Genomic DNA, 16,734 nt, shown 5'->3' with positions numbered 1-16,734 from the left:
TTTTTAAATATAAATAAATAAATAAAACCTTCAATTTGTTTCCCGGAGTCCGTAGTCTCTCATGGTTCATTTCCTCCTCTGGTTTCCCCCCTTCATTTTTCCCATCCTTCTCCTAATGTCCTCCATGCTATTCCTCATGTTCCACAGATAAGTGAAACCATATAATAACTGACTTTCCCTGCTTGACTTATTTCATTTAGTATAATCTCCTCCAGTTCCGTCCATGTCAGTGCAAAAGTTGGGTATTCATCCTTTCTGATGGCTGAGTGATAGTTCATCCTCTTTATCTGTTCATCTGTTGAAGGGCATCTTGGCTCTTTCCACAGTTTGGCTATTGTGGACGTTGCTGCTATGAACATTGGGATACAAATGGCCCTTCTTTTCACTACATCTGTATCTTTGGAGTAAATGAGTGCAATTGCTGGGTCATAGGGTAGCTCTATTTTTAACTTTTTGAGGAACCTCTACACTGTTTTCCCGAGTGGCTACACTACTTGCATTCCCACCAACAGTGTAAGAGGCTTCCCCTTTCTCCACATCCTCGCCAGCATTTGTTGTTTCCTGCCTTGTCAATTTTTGCCATTCTGACTGGTGTAAGGTGGTATCTCAATGTGGTTTTCATTCCCCTTCTTTTGAATACAGGCCAGCCTTGGTGACTCCAAAAAATAAAGTACAGTAGAAGCTATGCTTTGGGATTTAAAAGGCTCAGTTAAGAAAAGGTGATATAGGGACACCTGGGTGGCTCAGTTGGTTAAGCATCTGTTTTGGGCTTAGGTCATGATCCTAGAGCCCTGGGATCGAGTCCTCCATGGTCCTCCTTGCTCAAAGAAGAGCCTGCTTCTCCCTCTCCCTCTAGTGTTCCCCCTGCTGTGGTCTCTTTCTTTCTTTCTCTATCTCTCTCTCTGATAAATAAATAAAATCTTTAAAAAAAAATAAGTCTACATGAGCCCACATGGAGAGACCCCATGGAGGGGAACCCAGTCCCCCAACTGACAGCCCACAGCAATTACCAGACATGTGAGTGAATGAGTCTTCAGAAGAGGCCCCCTCAAGTTTGCTAGTGGTGTTAAGTCATCCTGGATGTCCCCTGTCCAAATTCCTCATCACACACACTGTTAAGCTAACCCCACATTGTGTCCAAAGTTCATCCACAGAAATCATGTGCATAATAAGTGGTTGTCTTGGGCTATTAAGTGTTAGGGTTTTTTATGCAAAGATTTTTTTATGCAAACTAGTAAAGGTTAGGTTAGGTTTTTTTATGCAAACTAGTAAAATTAGTTTAAAAAAAAAAGTAACAAATGTACCAATTTAAAGAAGCTGGGGATGCCTGGCTGGCTCAGTTGGAAGAGCATATGACTGTTGATCTCTGGGTTGTGAGTTCAAGCCCCACGTTGGGTGCTGAGATTACTAAAAAAAAAAAAAAGTAATAATAATAATGAGTTTTTTTTTTTAAAGATGTGGAAGTTGAGGCCTGGAGAGAATAAACTGTAAATGGAAAAGTCAAGATTTGAACTTTGACCATTTAACTTGAAAATTTGCTATTCTTAACCTTGATGTCTCCCAATTTACAAATTGTAAATCTGTTTCTTCCCTTGTATTTTCAGGATACCCTTGATAGCTCAGAATGTGACTAATTAACTTGCTCCCCCAATCCCGTGAACCTGGGAGGGCAGTGCTCCCCCGGAAATGTACTTGCTGATACCCTACATAAAGACCACTCAGAAAAAACTAGGCTGATCCACAGGTTGTCCAATAAGACTCTCTCAAGTTAAATAAAAGTTTAAAAGTTTAGTTCAGGGACGCCTGGGTGGCTCAGCTGGTTAAGCGGCTGCCTTCAGCTTAGGTCATGATCCTGGGGTCCTGGGATGGAGTCCTGCATCAGGCTCCTTGCTTAGCGTGAAGCCTGTTTCTCCCTCTGCCTGTTCTGCCTGCTATTCCTCCTACTTGTGCGCGCTCTCTCTCTCTCTGTTAAATAAATAAATAAAATCTTTAAAAAAAAAGTTTAGTTCAGGGACTAAAAAATGAAGAATATTTTTAAACATTATAAATGTTAATCAGTTAAAAAGGATAATGTTAAAATGAAGTGGAAGGATAAAAGTAATCTCTTTTACAATATTTTGTCATATTAATAATGTTTTATTTTTCTAGTGTATAAGTTCATGTAAAAATCAATGTGGAGAAATCTTTCATTTAAAAGCATTTAAAATGTCAATATTCCAGGTGCCTAGTTGGCTCAGTCAGTAGAGCATATGACCCTTGATCTCAGGGTCATGAATTCAAGGCCCACTGGGTGTGGAGCCTACTTAAAAAAAAAAAAAAATGTAGGGGTGTGTGTGTGTGTGGCTCAGTCAGTGACTCTTGATTTCAGCTCAAGTCATGATATCAGGGTCATGAGATCAAACCCTGTGTCAGGCACCACACTCTGTGGGGAGTCGGCTGGAGATCTTTCATTCTCCTTCTACCCCTCCACCCACCCTGCTTGTTCTCTCTTTCTCTTCTCTCTCTCTTCCTCAAATAAATAAATAAATCTGTTTTTTAAAATGTCACTATTCAAAGATGGAATTAGAATCACTTATAGTGGTGTACGTAGTTGAAATAATGTATTTTTTCAGAACATTTCACAAATAACAAAGACTTACATGATCATCAACTACTTTTCTTTTTTTAAAGATTTTATTTGAGAGAGAGAGAGAGCAAGTGTCGGAGCAGGGGAGAAGGATAGAGGCAGCAGACTCATTAACAGAACAAAAGACACCTTTATCCTTCTCAATACTTAGAAAGTACCAAGGGAGGGTTTGGGGATGAAGACCAAATATATATTTCTTTTTTTTTTTTTTTTAAGATTATTTATTTATTTATTGACAGAGAGAGATCACAAGTAGGCAGAGAGGCAGGCAGAGAGAGAGGAGGAAGACGGCTCCCTGCTGAGCGGAGAGCCTGATGCGGGACTTGATCCCAGGACCCTGAGATCTTGACCTGAGCCGAAGGCAGCGGCTTAACCCACTGAGCCACCCAGGCGCCCTATATTTCTTTTTTTTTTTTTTTAAGATTTATTTATTTTGGGGCGCCTGGGTGGCTCAGTGGGTTAAGCCGCTGCCTTCGGCTCAGGTCATGATCTCAGGGTCCTGGGATGGAGCCCTGCATTGGACTCTCCGCTCAGCAGGGAGCCGTCTTCCTCCTCTCTCTCTCTCTCTGCCTGCCTCTCTGCCTACTTGTGATCTCTGTCAAATAAATAAATAAAATCTTTAAGAAAAAAGATGTATTTATTCATCATTTTTGTGGGAGAGCGGAGCACAGAGAATCTTAAACAGAATCCATAGTGAGCATGGAGCCGGACATGGGGCTCAATCTCACGATGCTGAGATCATGACCTGAGCCAAAACCAAGAGTCCAAGAGTCGGATGCTTAACGGACTGAACCCCAGGCATCCCAAATATGTATTTCTTATAATAAATCACAATATCATACTTCGCTGTTATCTCTTCAAATATGCTACCCTGTTCTTCTCTTTTCCCTTCCTTTTCCTCCTTCCTTCTCTTCTTCTTCCTCCTCTTTTTCTTTTCCTTCTCCCTCCCCCTCTCCTCCCCCTCCTTCTTCTTCTGCTTCTACTTCTTCCTCTTCTCCTCCCCTTCCTCCTCCCCCTTCTTCTCTTTTTCTCTCTCCCTCATCCTCTCTCCCTCTCTCTCTCTCTCTCTCTCTCTCATCAGACCATCTTATTATATTCTTCCTATCTCTTAACTTCTCATACATATTTCCCACCTTTTTGTCGTTCTGTACTACAGTCTGGATAATGTCTCCTGACCTATCTTCTGGTTAATTATCACTTCATCTGTGTCTAATTTGCTATCAAATATGCCCACCAAAATTTTAATTTCATGTCTTAAGTTTTTCATCTCTTAAGAATTCTATCTGGTTCTCTTTCAAATCTGCTAGGTTATTTTCTATGATTTTCTGTCTCCACATATATTTTCAGTATTACCTTTTATTTATATAAATGTGATCAAAGGTGACACCAGGGGGCTCAGAGTCAGAGAGTCCCACACAACTTATCCAATTGTGTAGCCCTAGGTCTCCTCCCCGTCTGTGTGTGTGTGTGTGTGTGTGTGTGTGTGTGCGAGTCAGAGTTAGGTTTAGGTTCAGGGTCCACATCAGGGTCAGGGTCAGGCTAAGGTTTAGGTTTAGGTTTCAGGTGGATCACAGTCAGGTTCAGGTTCGGGGTCAGGGTCAGGGCTTGGGTCAGGTTTTTGGGCAGGCTCAGGGTCAGGGTCAGGGTCAGGGTCAGGGTTAGTGGTTACCGTTAGGGTTAGCCCCGCTCCTGGGTCATGGACCCATCTTTTCTGGGTCTCTGCTCGGCAGGGAGCCTGCTTCCTCCTCTCTCTCTCTCTCTCTGCCTACCTCTCTGCCTACTTGTGATCTCTCTCTGTCAAATAAATAAAATCTTAAAAAAAAAATTATGCTCTGATCTTTCCTGGCATTCCTTAGGCAACTGGTGCTGCCCCCTGAGGGGGAAAATTGGCTGCACTTGCCAGACCTTGAGTGCAGGTGTCTCAAGAGAAAAATCAGCAGTACAATAGCCCTGCCTGTGTGAGGAGTTGATGAAAACAGGTGGGCATCAGCCGGATTTCAGCAATCACTCCTGCACTCCATATCAAAACTTAAAGAATACAAAGAAAGGTATACTTGAAGGGAAATTTACACCTCGAGGATGGAGTAGCCTATAATAATAGAAAAGAAAAAGCAATAATGAGCTGTGTGTTCAGCTAAAAGACTTAAGGGGAAAAAAACACAACATTAGGAACAACAAAAAAATAGGAGAAAAAAATAGAGTGGAAATCATTGAAAATAGAGAGATTTCTGATTGGGTTATCAGGACCAACCTGCTGCTTAAAACAACTAAAAATGCTGGATAAAATAGTTTTAAAATATTCTTTTAAAGATTTTATTTATTTATTTGACAGACAGAGATCACAAGTAGGCAGAGAGGCAGGCAGAGAGAGGAAGGGAAGCAGGCTCCCTGCTGAGCAGAGAGCCCGATGTGGGGCTGGATCCCAGGACCCTGGGATCATGACCTGAGCCAAAGGCAGAGGCTTTAACCCACTGAGCCACCCAGGCACCCCTAAAATATTCTTAAAAGCACAGAAGAGCTGGCGAAGGAGGAGGTAGGAAGCCAATCTCGAGGAGACGGGGAGAGGTAAGCAAACGTGAGAGTCAAGTTTGCTCTGAGGACATGTACAAATCTGAGCAAGCTTTGCAGGCGTAGCATGAATGAAATCAAAGCTCAGGGCCCGCCGAGGTGTGGAGTCACAAGAAAGCTTCCTTGTATTAATCATGGCTCCCCAAAGGGCTGTGGTGAAAGGTGAATCAGAAGTAAACCTGACCCACAGCTTTCTCTCAAGAGACTCCAAAAAAGAGAACTTAGAACAACAACTGAACTTAAGGGGAGAAACTCTCCTCAGGACATTGAAACCGTAGCTAGACTTTTTGTCCCTTTGTAGCCCAAATTATATGAAGTATTCAAAAAAGGTTATAAAGGGCACCTGGGTGGCTCCGAGGTTAAGGGTCTGGCTCTTGGTTTCTGCTCAGGGTCTTAGGATCCAGCCCCACGTGGGACTCCACGCACAGTGCCGAGTCTGCTGGTTCCTCTCCCTTTCCCTCCCCCTCTCAAATAAATAAGTAAATTAAAATCTGGGAAAAAAAAAACCTCTTTAAGTTACAAATCTAGTTTAAATTAGGTCTGAACTGGCATTATCTCTAAGTTCCTGGCAGAAGCAAATGCAAATCCAAATCGTCTCTGGAGATCTGCATCTTTGTGCTGGTCCTCTCAATGGGAAGCTTGCTTCTCCCCTCCCACTCCCCGGGCTTGTGTTCCCTCTTTCGCTATGTCTCTCTCTGTCAAATAAATAAACAAAATCTTAAAAAAAAAAAAAAAAGATTTTTTAAAAGAGATTTTATTGGGGCACCTGGGTGGCTCAGTGGGTTAAAGCCTCTGCCTTTGGCTCAGATCTGATCTCAGGGTCCTGGGATTGAGTCCTGCATCAGGCTCTCTGCTCCTCAGGGAGCCTGGTTCCCCCTGCCCCTCTCTCTGCCTGCCTCTCTGCCTACTTGTGATCTCTGTCTGTCAAATAAATAAATAAAATCTTTAAAAGAATATTTTAAAACTATTTTATCCAGCATTTTTAGTTGTTTTAAGCAGCAGGTTGGTCCTGATAACCCAATCAGAAATCTCTCTATTTTCAATGATTTCCACTCTATTTTTTTCTCCTATTTTTTTGTTGTTCCTAATGTTGTGTTTTTTTCCCCTTAAGTCTTTTAGCTGAACACACAGCTCATTATTGCTTTTTCTTTTCTATTATTATAGGCTACTCCATCCTCGAGGTGTAAATTTCCCTTCAAGTATACCTTTCTTTGTATTCTTTAAGTTTTGATATGGAGTGCAGGAGTGATTGCTGAAATCCGGCTGATGCCCACCTGTTTTCATCAACTCCTCACACAGGCAGGGCTATTGTACTGCTGATTTTTCTCTTGAGACACCTGCACTCAAGGTCTGGCAAGTGCAGCCAATTTTCCCCCTCAGGGGGCAGCACCAGTTGCCTAAGGAATGCCAGGAAAGATCAGAGCATAATTTTTTTTTTAAGATTTTATTTATTTGACAGAGAGAGATCACAAGTAGGCAGAGAGGTAGGCAGAGAGAGAGAGAGAGAGGAGGAAGCAGGCTCCCTGCCGAGCAGAGAGCCCGACGAGAGACTCGATCCCAGGACCCTGAGATCATGACCTGAGTAGAAGGCAGAGGCTTAACCCACTGAGCCACCCAGGCACCCCAGAGCATAATTTAAACCACTTTTTCTACTCTGGGTTTTCCAAGCCTGGCTATCTATGCAAATCACTAGGAAGTTTTGAAAAATACTGATTTCTAGGTTGAACTCAGAGAATGTTCTCATTGATCTGGGGTGGAGCCTGGGCGTGGGTACTTGATGTGATTCTAACGAGAAGCCCAGGTTGGGAACCACTTCTCTCATTTATCCACTCCTTGCCCCCACCCCCAGACTGCATCCTCCCTCCTCCCCACTCACAGTCCCAAGCGATTTTAGAATCTGATGTCTTCCCAAAGCTGTTATTTCCTGGTTTCTGTCTCTCTCTCTCTATGGGATTTCCAGGGTGAATTTTGGGGCAGGAGGCAGAAACCCTGATCACTTACCACATCGGCAGGAACCGGAACTGTCCTGCATCCTGTTTGTCTTCACAGGAGGTCTCAGCATGAAACAGCAGCACTGGTTTGGGATGACTGCCAAGATGGGCACCGTGTTATCGGGGGTCTTTACTATCGTGGCCACTGACATGTACCTCATCTTCGAACAGAAGTACATAAAGAGTGAAGATTGCATTGAACATCAGGCACAGATCAACAGTGCAGGCTACCTGGTAGAGCACTTCTTTATCTGCTGGACCTCCAATGTTGTCTTCTTCCTGTCTTTCATGACCATTATCATCAGCTGCTTCCTCCTATACTCGGTCTATGCCCAAATATACCGGGGCTTAGTGACCTATATAATCTGGATTATTTTCTATGAAACTGTAAACATTGTAGTTCAAATCTTTACCAACAATGTCTCCGTCATTGAAGAGGTCAGGGTCGTGCGCTGGTTTGGCTTGCTGTCCCGTATATTCATGCACTGTTTCTGGATATTCTATGTCATCTCCTATGCCCACATTATCTATAAAGGTCAAAGCCAGGGCAACATAATCTCCTACAACAGACGTATTTCTTCAGGCAATGGAGAGTTCCTACGACGGAAATCAAAGATCATCGACTTTACCCACCACTATAGTGGATAATGTTTGCTCTTGTCTCTCCCCGACCCTTCCCCCCGCCGCAGGCAGGAATCCCAGGTTCTGAGGGTAGTTCTAGCTCCCTCTCTTTCACTTTTGCTGATCTGTTCTGCTCCTACTGCCACCTTTTGGTGGGGAACGTGGGGAGAAATGTCATTATAATCAGAAATGGGACCACCGGCTCATTGAGGGTGTTTAATAAAGGACATTGTTTTATATCAGCTCCTTGAGTTCCTCCTTCCTTTTCCAGTCTGCACCACCTCAGACTTCAAAATAAAGACAGCAAGGGAATGAAATGAAGCTGACTTGCAGGCTGGCAATCCTTTCACCTTGGCATATGTCTTCCTCCGCCTTCAACCCCCAGCTCTCTACTTCAGCTCTGGGGCAGGCAATCTGTAGCTGTATCTCAGGCAGCTGGGACACATGGGATACCGGTGGTGGCTTGGGATAGCTTTGCGCCAGTGTCTTTCCTGCTATGCCTTCTATGCTATATTCCAGATAAGTAAAAACATAAAAAATGGTGGAAATCATTCTTCATTTTCTGTCCTAAGTCCCTCTGGTCCCAGATTTGTCAAAGAGCGTGATATGCACTCGGTTCACCAAAAGGTATTTGGTTTTTTTTTTTTTTTTTTTAAGATTTTATTTATTTTATTTGACAGAGAGAGAGATCACAAGTAGGCAGAGAGTCAGGCAGAGACAGAGGGGGAAGCAGGCTCCCTGCTGAGCAGAAAGCCTGATGTGGGGCTCGATCCCAGGACACTGAGATCATGACCCGAGCCAAAGGCAGCGGCTTAATCCACTGAGCCACCCAGGCGCCCCAAGGTATTTGTTTAAACTGTCCTATGTCTGTCACAGTGTAGGCCTTGGTGGTAGGATACAAAAAAAGACAAGGTACAAGGCCCAACCTTGAGGATTTTACAGTTTAGTGTAAGAAACAAAATCACCGTTGATGACTTAACAAGCCAGTCATGCAGGAGAGCACAAGACTACACTTAACCATAGATCAAAAAAGGTCACTTTGCATTCTGTTTCAGAATCTGTCGGAAGCAGTTTAAGCCAGGATGGAAGACAAATTGAGCAAATCTCTACTTCAAACATGAGGCATTTTTAAGAAGATTTTCTCCACTTATTTGAGAGAGAGCAAGAGAGAGCACCAGAGAGAGAGAAAGCAAGCGCAAGGGGAGAGGGGCAGAGGGAGAGGGAGAAGCAGGATCCCCACTGAGCATGCTTCCCAATGTGGAGCTCAATCCCAGGACTCTGAGACCATGACCCAAGCTGAAGGCAGAGGCTCAATGGACCAAGCCACCTAGCACCCCATTAGGCATTATGTTAAGTATTTGTTTAATAGCTTTCTTGAGGTATAATTAACATATAATAAACTGAAATCAAGACCTGAGCTGAGATCAAGACACTTAACTGACTAAGCCACTTAGGCACTCCTAAAGATTTTATTTTTTAAGTAATTTCTGCACTGAACATGGGGCTCAAACCCACAACACCAAGATCAAGATTTTCACTGACTTAGCCAGCCAGGTGCCCTGAGAAGACATTACTGTCTTGTTCCTGATTTTAGAGGGAAAGCACTCAGTCTTTCTCCATTAATTATGGTGTTAGCTGTAGATTTTTTCATAGTAGCTGTCCCATATCAAGTTGAAAAAGTTCCCTACTATTACTAGTTTGCTAAAGGATTTTAAAAATCGGGAACAAATGTTTTGTATTGTCAATTTTTTTCCATGTGACATGATCATATGGTCTTTATTTTTGAGATGATTCATATGGTAAATTACTTTGATAGATTTTCAAACATTAAACTAAACATGAAGAGGTGCCTGGGTGGCTCAGTTAGTTAAGTGTCTGCCTTCGGCTCAGGTCATGATCCTGGGGTCATGGAATCAAGTCCTGCATCAGGCTCCCTGCTCAACAGGGAGTCTGCTTTCTCCCTCTCCCTGCTGCTCCCCCAGCTTGTGCTCTCTCTCTCTCGCTCTCTGTCAAATAAATAAATAAAATCTTTTAAAAAAACAAGCTTTAGGGGGTGCCTGGGTGGCTCAGTTGGTTAAGCATCTGCCCTCAGCCCAGGTTATCTCAGGGTCCTGGGATCGAGCCCTGCATCGGGCTCTCTGCTCACCAGGGAGCCTGCTTCCCCCCTCTCTCTGCCTGCCTCTCTGCCTGCTTGTGATCTCTCTCTCTGTCTGTCAAATAAATAAATAAATAAATTCTTTTTTAAAAAATTAAAAAATAAAAATAAACCAAACATGAATATACCCGGAATTGAATAAACTCTACTTGGTCATGGTGTATACTCTTTTCAATATATTGTGGAATTAGATTTTTTTCAACTTTGTTTAGAAGTTTTGAATCTATGCTCATAGGAGATATTAGTCTGTAGTTTTTTTATAATGTGTTCATCAGATTCTGGTATCAGAGTAATGCTTGCGAGTTTACGTACAGTTAATTGGTATTTATTTCTTCTTTCTTTGTGGGAAGTATTAAACTACAAATCCAATTAAAAAACATATATAAGGGCTGCCTGGGTGGCTCAGTGGGTTAAGCCTCTGCCTTCAGCTCAGGTCATGATCTCAGGGTCCTGGGATTGAGTCCCACATCAGGCTCTCTGCTAGGCAGGGAGCCTGCTTCCTCCTCTCTCTCTCTACTTGTGATCTCTCTCTGTCAAATAAATAAAAAATCTTTAAGGGGTGCCTGGGTGGCTCAGGGGGTTAAACTTCTGCCTTCGCCTCAGGTCATGATCCCAGGGTCTGAGATCAAGACCCACATCCGGCTCTCTGCTCAGCAGGGAGCCTGCTTCCTCCTCTCTGCCTGCCCCTCTGCCTACTTGTGATCACCCTCTCTGTCCAGTAAATAAATAAATAAATCTTAAAAAAAAGTCTTTAGGGGCGCCTGGGTGGCTCAGTGGGTTAGAGCCTCTGTCTTCGGCTCAGGGCATGATCCCAGGGTCCTGCGATCGAGCCCCGCATTGGGCTCTTTGCTCAGCAAGGAGCCTGCTTCCTCCTCTCTCTCTCTGCCTGCCTCTCTGCCTACTTGTGATTTCTGTCTGTCAAATAAATTAATTAATTAATTAATTAAAAAAAAAAAAAGACTTGAACAGAACACTAACATTTAAAAAAAAAATCTTTAAAAAAAACATATAAGATTACTGGGGTTATCTATCTCTTCTTGAGTAAGCTTTAGTAGTTTGTATCTTTTTTTTTTTAATATTTTTAAAATTTATTTGAAAGAGAGAAAGAAAGAAAGCACGAGTGAGGGAAGGGGCAGAGGGAGACACAGATTCCACGCTGAGCAGGGAGCGCAACATGGGACTCCATCCCAGGACCCTGGGATCACGACCTGAGCCAAAGGCAGACGCTTAACTGACTGAATCACCCAGGTGACCCTAGTTTGTGTCTTTTAATTTGCCCGTTTTATCTAAGTTGTCAAGTTTATTACCATAAAGCTATTCACAATACTCCCTTATTATCCCTTTTTAAAAAGATTCTATTTATTTATTTAACACAGAAAGAGAGAGAGATCACAAGTAGGCAGAGAGAGAGGGGGAAGCAGACTCCCCCTGAGCAGACGGTTCAATGCAGGGCTCTCTCCCAGGACCCTGAGATCATGACCTGAGCCAAAGGCAGAGGCTTAACCCACTGAGTCACCCAGGCAACCCCCTTATTATCCTTTTAACATCTGTAGAATGTGCAATGAAGTCACTGCTCTCATTCCTGATATTAAAATTTTTTTTCTCTTTTTCTTTTTCTGATCAGCCAGACTAGAGGCTTTAAGTTTTTAATGACACCAGCTTTTGGTTTCATTGATTTTATCTCTTCCTTATGTCTTCTGTCTCATTGATTTTCACTGTGATCTTTATTCTTTTCCTTCTTCTACTTACTTTGAATTTAATTTGTTCTTCTTTTCATATTTTTCTTGAAGTGGAAACTGAGGTCATTAATTGAAGACCTGACTTATTTTCTAATATAGGCACTTAGTACTATAAAATTTCCCACAAGTGCTACCTTAATGGCTTCACGAAAATTTTGATATGTTATATTTCATTTTTAGTCAGTTAAAAATACTTTCTAATTTCCTTTGGATTTTTTCTTTGATCTATGGGTTATTTACAAATGTGCTACTTTGTTTCAATATTTGAGAATTTTCCAGAAAGTTTTCTGTTAATTATTTGTAACTTAATTTCAATTCAATTCAATGGTTTGAATAATTTTAAATTTACTGAAAACAGTTTTATGGCCCAGAGTATGTTCTATCTTGATAAATATTCCATGTGCTCCTGGAAAGAACATTTCTTCTGCTGTTGTCGGGTGCAGTGTTCTCCAAATGTCAATTAGATCAAGTTGGTTGATGGTATCATTCAGTCTTTTAATATCTTTTCTAATTTTCTGTCTGCTTGCTCTATTAATTACTGAGAGACATGTATTGAAATCTCTGATTATAATCATGCATTTGTCTATATCTCTTTATAACTCTATCAGTTTTTGCTTCATATATTTTGAAGCTCTATTAGTGGGTATATAAATGTTTAGAACTGTTATATCCTTTGGATGAATTGACCCCTTTAACATTATGAAATGACCTTCTTTTTTGCTGAGATTATTCTTTGTCCTGAAATTTTCTTTATTTGATATTAAAGCAACCACTCCAGTATTCTTTTGATTTGTGTTGATATAGTATATCTTTTCCCATCTTTTTTCAGCCAATTTCTGTCTTTATATATAAAGTATGGTTACTCTAGGCAGTATGTAGTTGGGTCTTCCTTTTGTTTTTTTTTTTTTTAAAGTAAACTCTAACTGTTGGGGCACTTGGGTGGCTCAGTCCTTACGTGTCTGCCTTCCGCTCAGGTCCAGGAATCCAGCCCCACATGGAGCTCCCAGCTTGGTGGGGAGCCTGTTTCTCCCTCTCCCACTCCCCCTGCTTGCGTTTCTTCTCTACTGTCTCTCTCTCTCTCTCAATTAAATAAATGAATGGAAACGGAAAAAAAGTAAACCCTACCTGCAACAGCCCTGCAATCAAGAGTTGCATACTCACTTGGTAGGAAATGTGTAATCCAATGAAGATACAGGCTAAACTGTAGGCCAGCTAGTTTTCAGGAGAGAAGTGGAGAAAGAAATAGCTAGGAGAAGCTCTCTTCCTGGGGTCAGAAAAAAATACCAAACACTGACTTTCTGAAACTGTTCCTTAGAAGGAGCTTGAATTTGATTGAATTAGTCTGTAGAGCAACTTATGCCCTAGAGCATTACTGAAAATAATAAAGCAATCAGCCAGCAATTATTAAACCTGAGCAATTTAGGTATAATTAGGAAAGAGGGAAGAGAGCTTTTCCAAAATTCCAAAACCACTGTCAACCTAGAGTGGCTCTGGGCACACCCTAAGCTGCCCCTCCCTGATAAACAACATCAGAAGCTTCACACCATGGGACTCGTGGCTGGCTCAGTCAGTAGAGCACGCAACTCTTGATCTCGGGGCTGTAAGTTTGAGCCCCATGTTGGGTGTGGAGAGAACTTAAAAGAAAAAAAAAAAAGCTTCACCCTTTGGGGTGTTGAGGTACAAGGGAGAAGAATATAATTTACCAAAATAATCCAGCAAGTCACTAAACAAGGAGTAAATAACAAGCCTAGTGGAGTGGTGGGGGTGTCCCCTTAGCCAGAGTTGCCACAATAGTGGGGAATGAGGTAGAAGGACATTGAGGGCACCTGGGTGGCTCAGTTGGTTAAGCACCCTGCTGTTGGGTTTGGCTCAGGTCCTGATCTCAGGGGTCACGGGATGGAGCCCTGCATCTGGCTCCATGCTCAATGGAGAGTCTGACTGAAGAGTCTTTCCCTCTGCCCCTCCCTCTACTTATGCATCCTCTCTTTCTCTCTCTCAAATAAATATATGCTTCAAAAAATTATTTGGGACGGGATGCCTGGGTGGCTCAGTTGGTTAAGCAGCTCCCTTCGGCTCAGGTCATGATCCCAGCGTCCTGGGATCGAGTCCCACATCGGGCTCCTAGCTCAGCGGGGAGCCTGCTTCTCCCTCTGCCTCTGCCTGCCATTCTGTCTGCCTGTGCTCACTCTCTCCCCCCCCTCTCTGATAAATAAATAAAATTTAAAAAAAAAGTTTTGAAAAAAAAAATTATTTGGGATGAACTTGAAAAACATTATGGTAAATGAAAGAAGCTGGGCACAAAACGATAAATACTATATGATTGCCCCTGCATCTTGTGAGGGACCGAGAGTAGTGAAATTCACAGAAGGTAGAATGATGGTGAACAAGGGCTGGGGGGAGGGGCACAGAGAGTCAGCATTTGATAGGTACAGGATCTTTTCTTGGGGAGTATATAAAAAACTCTGGAGATGGATGGTGAGGATGGTTGCCCAACAGTGTGAAGGTACTTAAAGCTACTGAACTGTACATTTGAGATGGCTAAAATGGTAAAAATTTATGTTATGCATATTTTATCACAGTGAAACAATTGCTACCACCAAAAAAAAAAAAAAAAGATGCAGGGATGATTCCAGGCCCCTGAGGAACCATGCTAGTTTCCTGACATCAGAGAGACAAATATCCCAGAGAAGAGCCCAGAACTGACTTCCTTCCACTGACTCCCCAGCCATGAGTCCCATGGTGTGAAGCTTCTGATGTTGTTTATCAGCTCCTCATCGTTCCAGATGTAGGAGCTTTCTAATTCCCACCAGCCTGGCACCTACAGGAACACCCTTTTTGCCACTTTAAAGCACAGCTGCCTTTCAAACAGAGCTGGGAACTACCTAAGGAGTGTCCTGGGCCAATGAGGCCCTCACTTGACAGTGACGTGATCACCTATAGCTCGTTAGGTCCAAGCTGGGAGCCAGATGCCCTGTCCCTGGACCATGGGCCCATTGTCTGTCCACATGCCAATCTACTCTAAACTCTCCCATTTACATCAGTGGCTCGAGGAATTTATCGAGGGCTAATTCTACCATCTTGTAATGGACCTCCATTATTTTTATCCCCCTGCAGCATACGCCGTGATAAAACACGTCTAAAATGAAAGACAGAACGTTCTGCCTCGTGGTGGGCATCTTCTCTGCCCTGAACACCATCCAGTTCCTCATCATTGACCTGAACCACATTACCACCATCGGCTTCGAGGACAAAGTCAGCATCTACAAGGAAACAAAATCTGAGGTCGTGTCTTGGATGCTGACCCACAAGAAAAGCATCAGCTTTGTCTTAGGCACCCTCACCATCACCTTCAGCCTGCTGCTCATCTACTGTACCCACTGGAACAAGTACTTGGGGCTGCTGTGCTACACCACGTGGATCATTGCCTATGAGCTCATCAGCTTCTCCATGGTCATACTAATCCATGGCGTCATCGAAGAGCAGTTCAAGGAGCTGAGTTACCTGTACTGGATCTTCCAAATCTCCCGTATGCTCTTGCACTTCTTCTGTCTGCCTTTCCTCATTAGGCATGCCTACGTCCTTTACAAGGACCCCAAGATTTTAAGCAAAATAGCTCGCCGCAGGCATTCCTCCGTCAGTACGATGGATTCGTGGTCCCCTGTTGGGATGGGAACGCTGTACCGAAAGCTGAACTGAACCCTGCCAAGAAGAAGAGGAAGAAAGGGATGGCGCTCTTCAGCCATAGCTCCCTTCTCCCTAACCTGCCTTCTGTTGATTCCGCTCAACTTCTCAGCGTTCCTGAGTTCTAGGCGCTGAAGAGTATTCTTGGGGGAGGGTGGGTTGCATAGACCAATTACTGTGCACTTGTGTGTGAACTGTTTTAAACCTGTGTGTGACCTGTTTTCGCCTTTTACTAAACACCACCTCTGTTCTTGCTTAACCATCTCATGGGCATATGCTGTCACTTCTCATGATCCCCTTCTCTCTGCACATCCTTAGTTTCTTATTTTTCTCCCATTGGTAGGATTGTCCCACCAATGCCTGGTTCTGCTGACCCCTTGTGGGGCAGTACCTGTCCTATAGAACTTTCTGTGCTGATGGAAATGTTCTTTTTTTTTTTTTTTTAAGATTTTATTTATTTATTTGACAGATAGAGGTCACAAGTAGGCAGAGAGGCAGGCAGAGAGAGAAGAGGAAGCAGGCTCCCTGCTGAGCAGAGAGCCCGATGTGGGGCTCGATCCCAGGACCCTGAGATCATGATGACCTGAGCCGAAGGCAGCGGCTTAACCCACTGAGCCACCCAGGCGCCCAAAATTTTTTTCCATTTTGAGTAATTTCAACTTCCATGTCAATAGGCACATATGGCTGGCTCATGGCTACCATCATGGAGAGCGCAGTAACCTGAAGCCTCATTTTGCTCCTGCATATACTTGTACAAGGAATCCCTTTCCAGCTTCATGTATCACTCTGCTCCTCTCATACTCTTCCAATAGGTATGGTCATATCGGTCCATAACATGGCAAGAAGAATCCACATTTAAGGAAGCTCCAGGATTTTTTCCATTTAAGGACTATTGATGTTTTGGATGGGGTAATTCTGCCCTGTAGCGGGCTATTCCCTGGATTAGAGCATGTTTAACAGCATCTGCGACCTCTACCCACTGGACACCAGTAGCATCCCCTCACCCTTGTGACAACCCAGAATATCTCCAGACGTTGCCAAATGTTCCCTCGGAAGGCAAAATTGCTCCCAGTTGAGAACCACTTTTTTTTTTTAAAGTTTATTCATTATTTTTTGGTAATCTCTATACTGAATGTGGGGCTGGAACCCATGATCCCGAGATTAAGAGTTGCATGTTCTTCCAACTGAGCCAGCCAGGTGCCCCAAGAACCACTAGGTTAGAGCAATACACTCTCAGCATTGAGAGCTGGTATGCCGCTACTGTTAACAAAAGGAAAGCATCTTTTACTGAGAGTTCTTTTCGTTCTCTACCTGGTATTGTTTTAATTCTAATGCTCCCATTTTATGGTTTGG

At 43.1% G+C, this 16,734-nt stretch overlaps 2 protein-coding genes across 2 annotated transcripts in view; both read left to right on the top strand.

Moving 5' to 3' along the window:
• The window catches only part of LOC123386902 (transmembrane protein 217-like), a 31,863-nt gene extending 23,837 nt beyond the window's left edge, over nucleotides 1-8,026 (top strand). Inside the window, exon 2 of the mRNA XM_004740019.3 lies at nucleotides 7,244-8,026. Within this exon, the coding sequence (XP_004740076.1) occupies nucleotides 7,255-7,833 (579 nt within the window). The 5' untranslated portion in view covers nucleotides 7,244-7,254 and the 3' untranslated portion in view covers nucleotides 7,834-8,026. The remainder of the gene's footprint in view (nucleotides 1-7,243) is intronic.
• Nucleotides 1-15,682, top strand: part of LOC101689254 — a 39,530-nt gene extending 23,848 nt beyond the window's left edge. Inside the window, exon 2 of the mRNA XM_013062833.2 lies at nucleotides 14,815-15,682. Coding sequence (XP_012918287.1) covers nucleotides 14,842-15,396 — 555 coding nt within the window. The 5' untranslated portion in view covers nucleotides 14,815-14,841 and the 3' untranslated portion in view covers nucleotides 15,397-15,682. The remainder of the gene's footprint in view (nucleotides 1-14,814) is intronic.
• The last annotated feature ends 1,052 nt before the right edge of the window (nucleotides 15,683-16,734 follow it).

Source organism: Mustela putorius, unplaced genomic scaffold, assembly GCF_011764305.1.
Source record: "Mustela putorius furo isolate JIRA1106 unplaced genomic scaffold, ASM1176430v1.1 tig00003983_pilon_pilon_pilon, whole genome shotgun sequence".
In the NCBI taxonomy this organism is placed as follows: Eukaryota; Metazoa; Chordata; class Mammalia; order Carnivora; family Mustelidae; genus Mustela; species Mustela putorius.
This window is presented reverse-complemented; position numbering and strand designations above follow the sequence as displayed.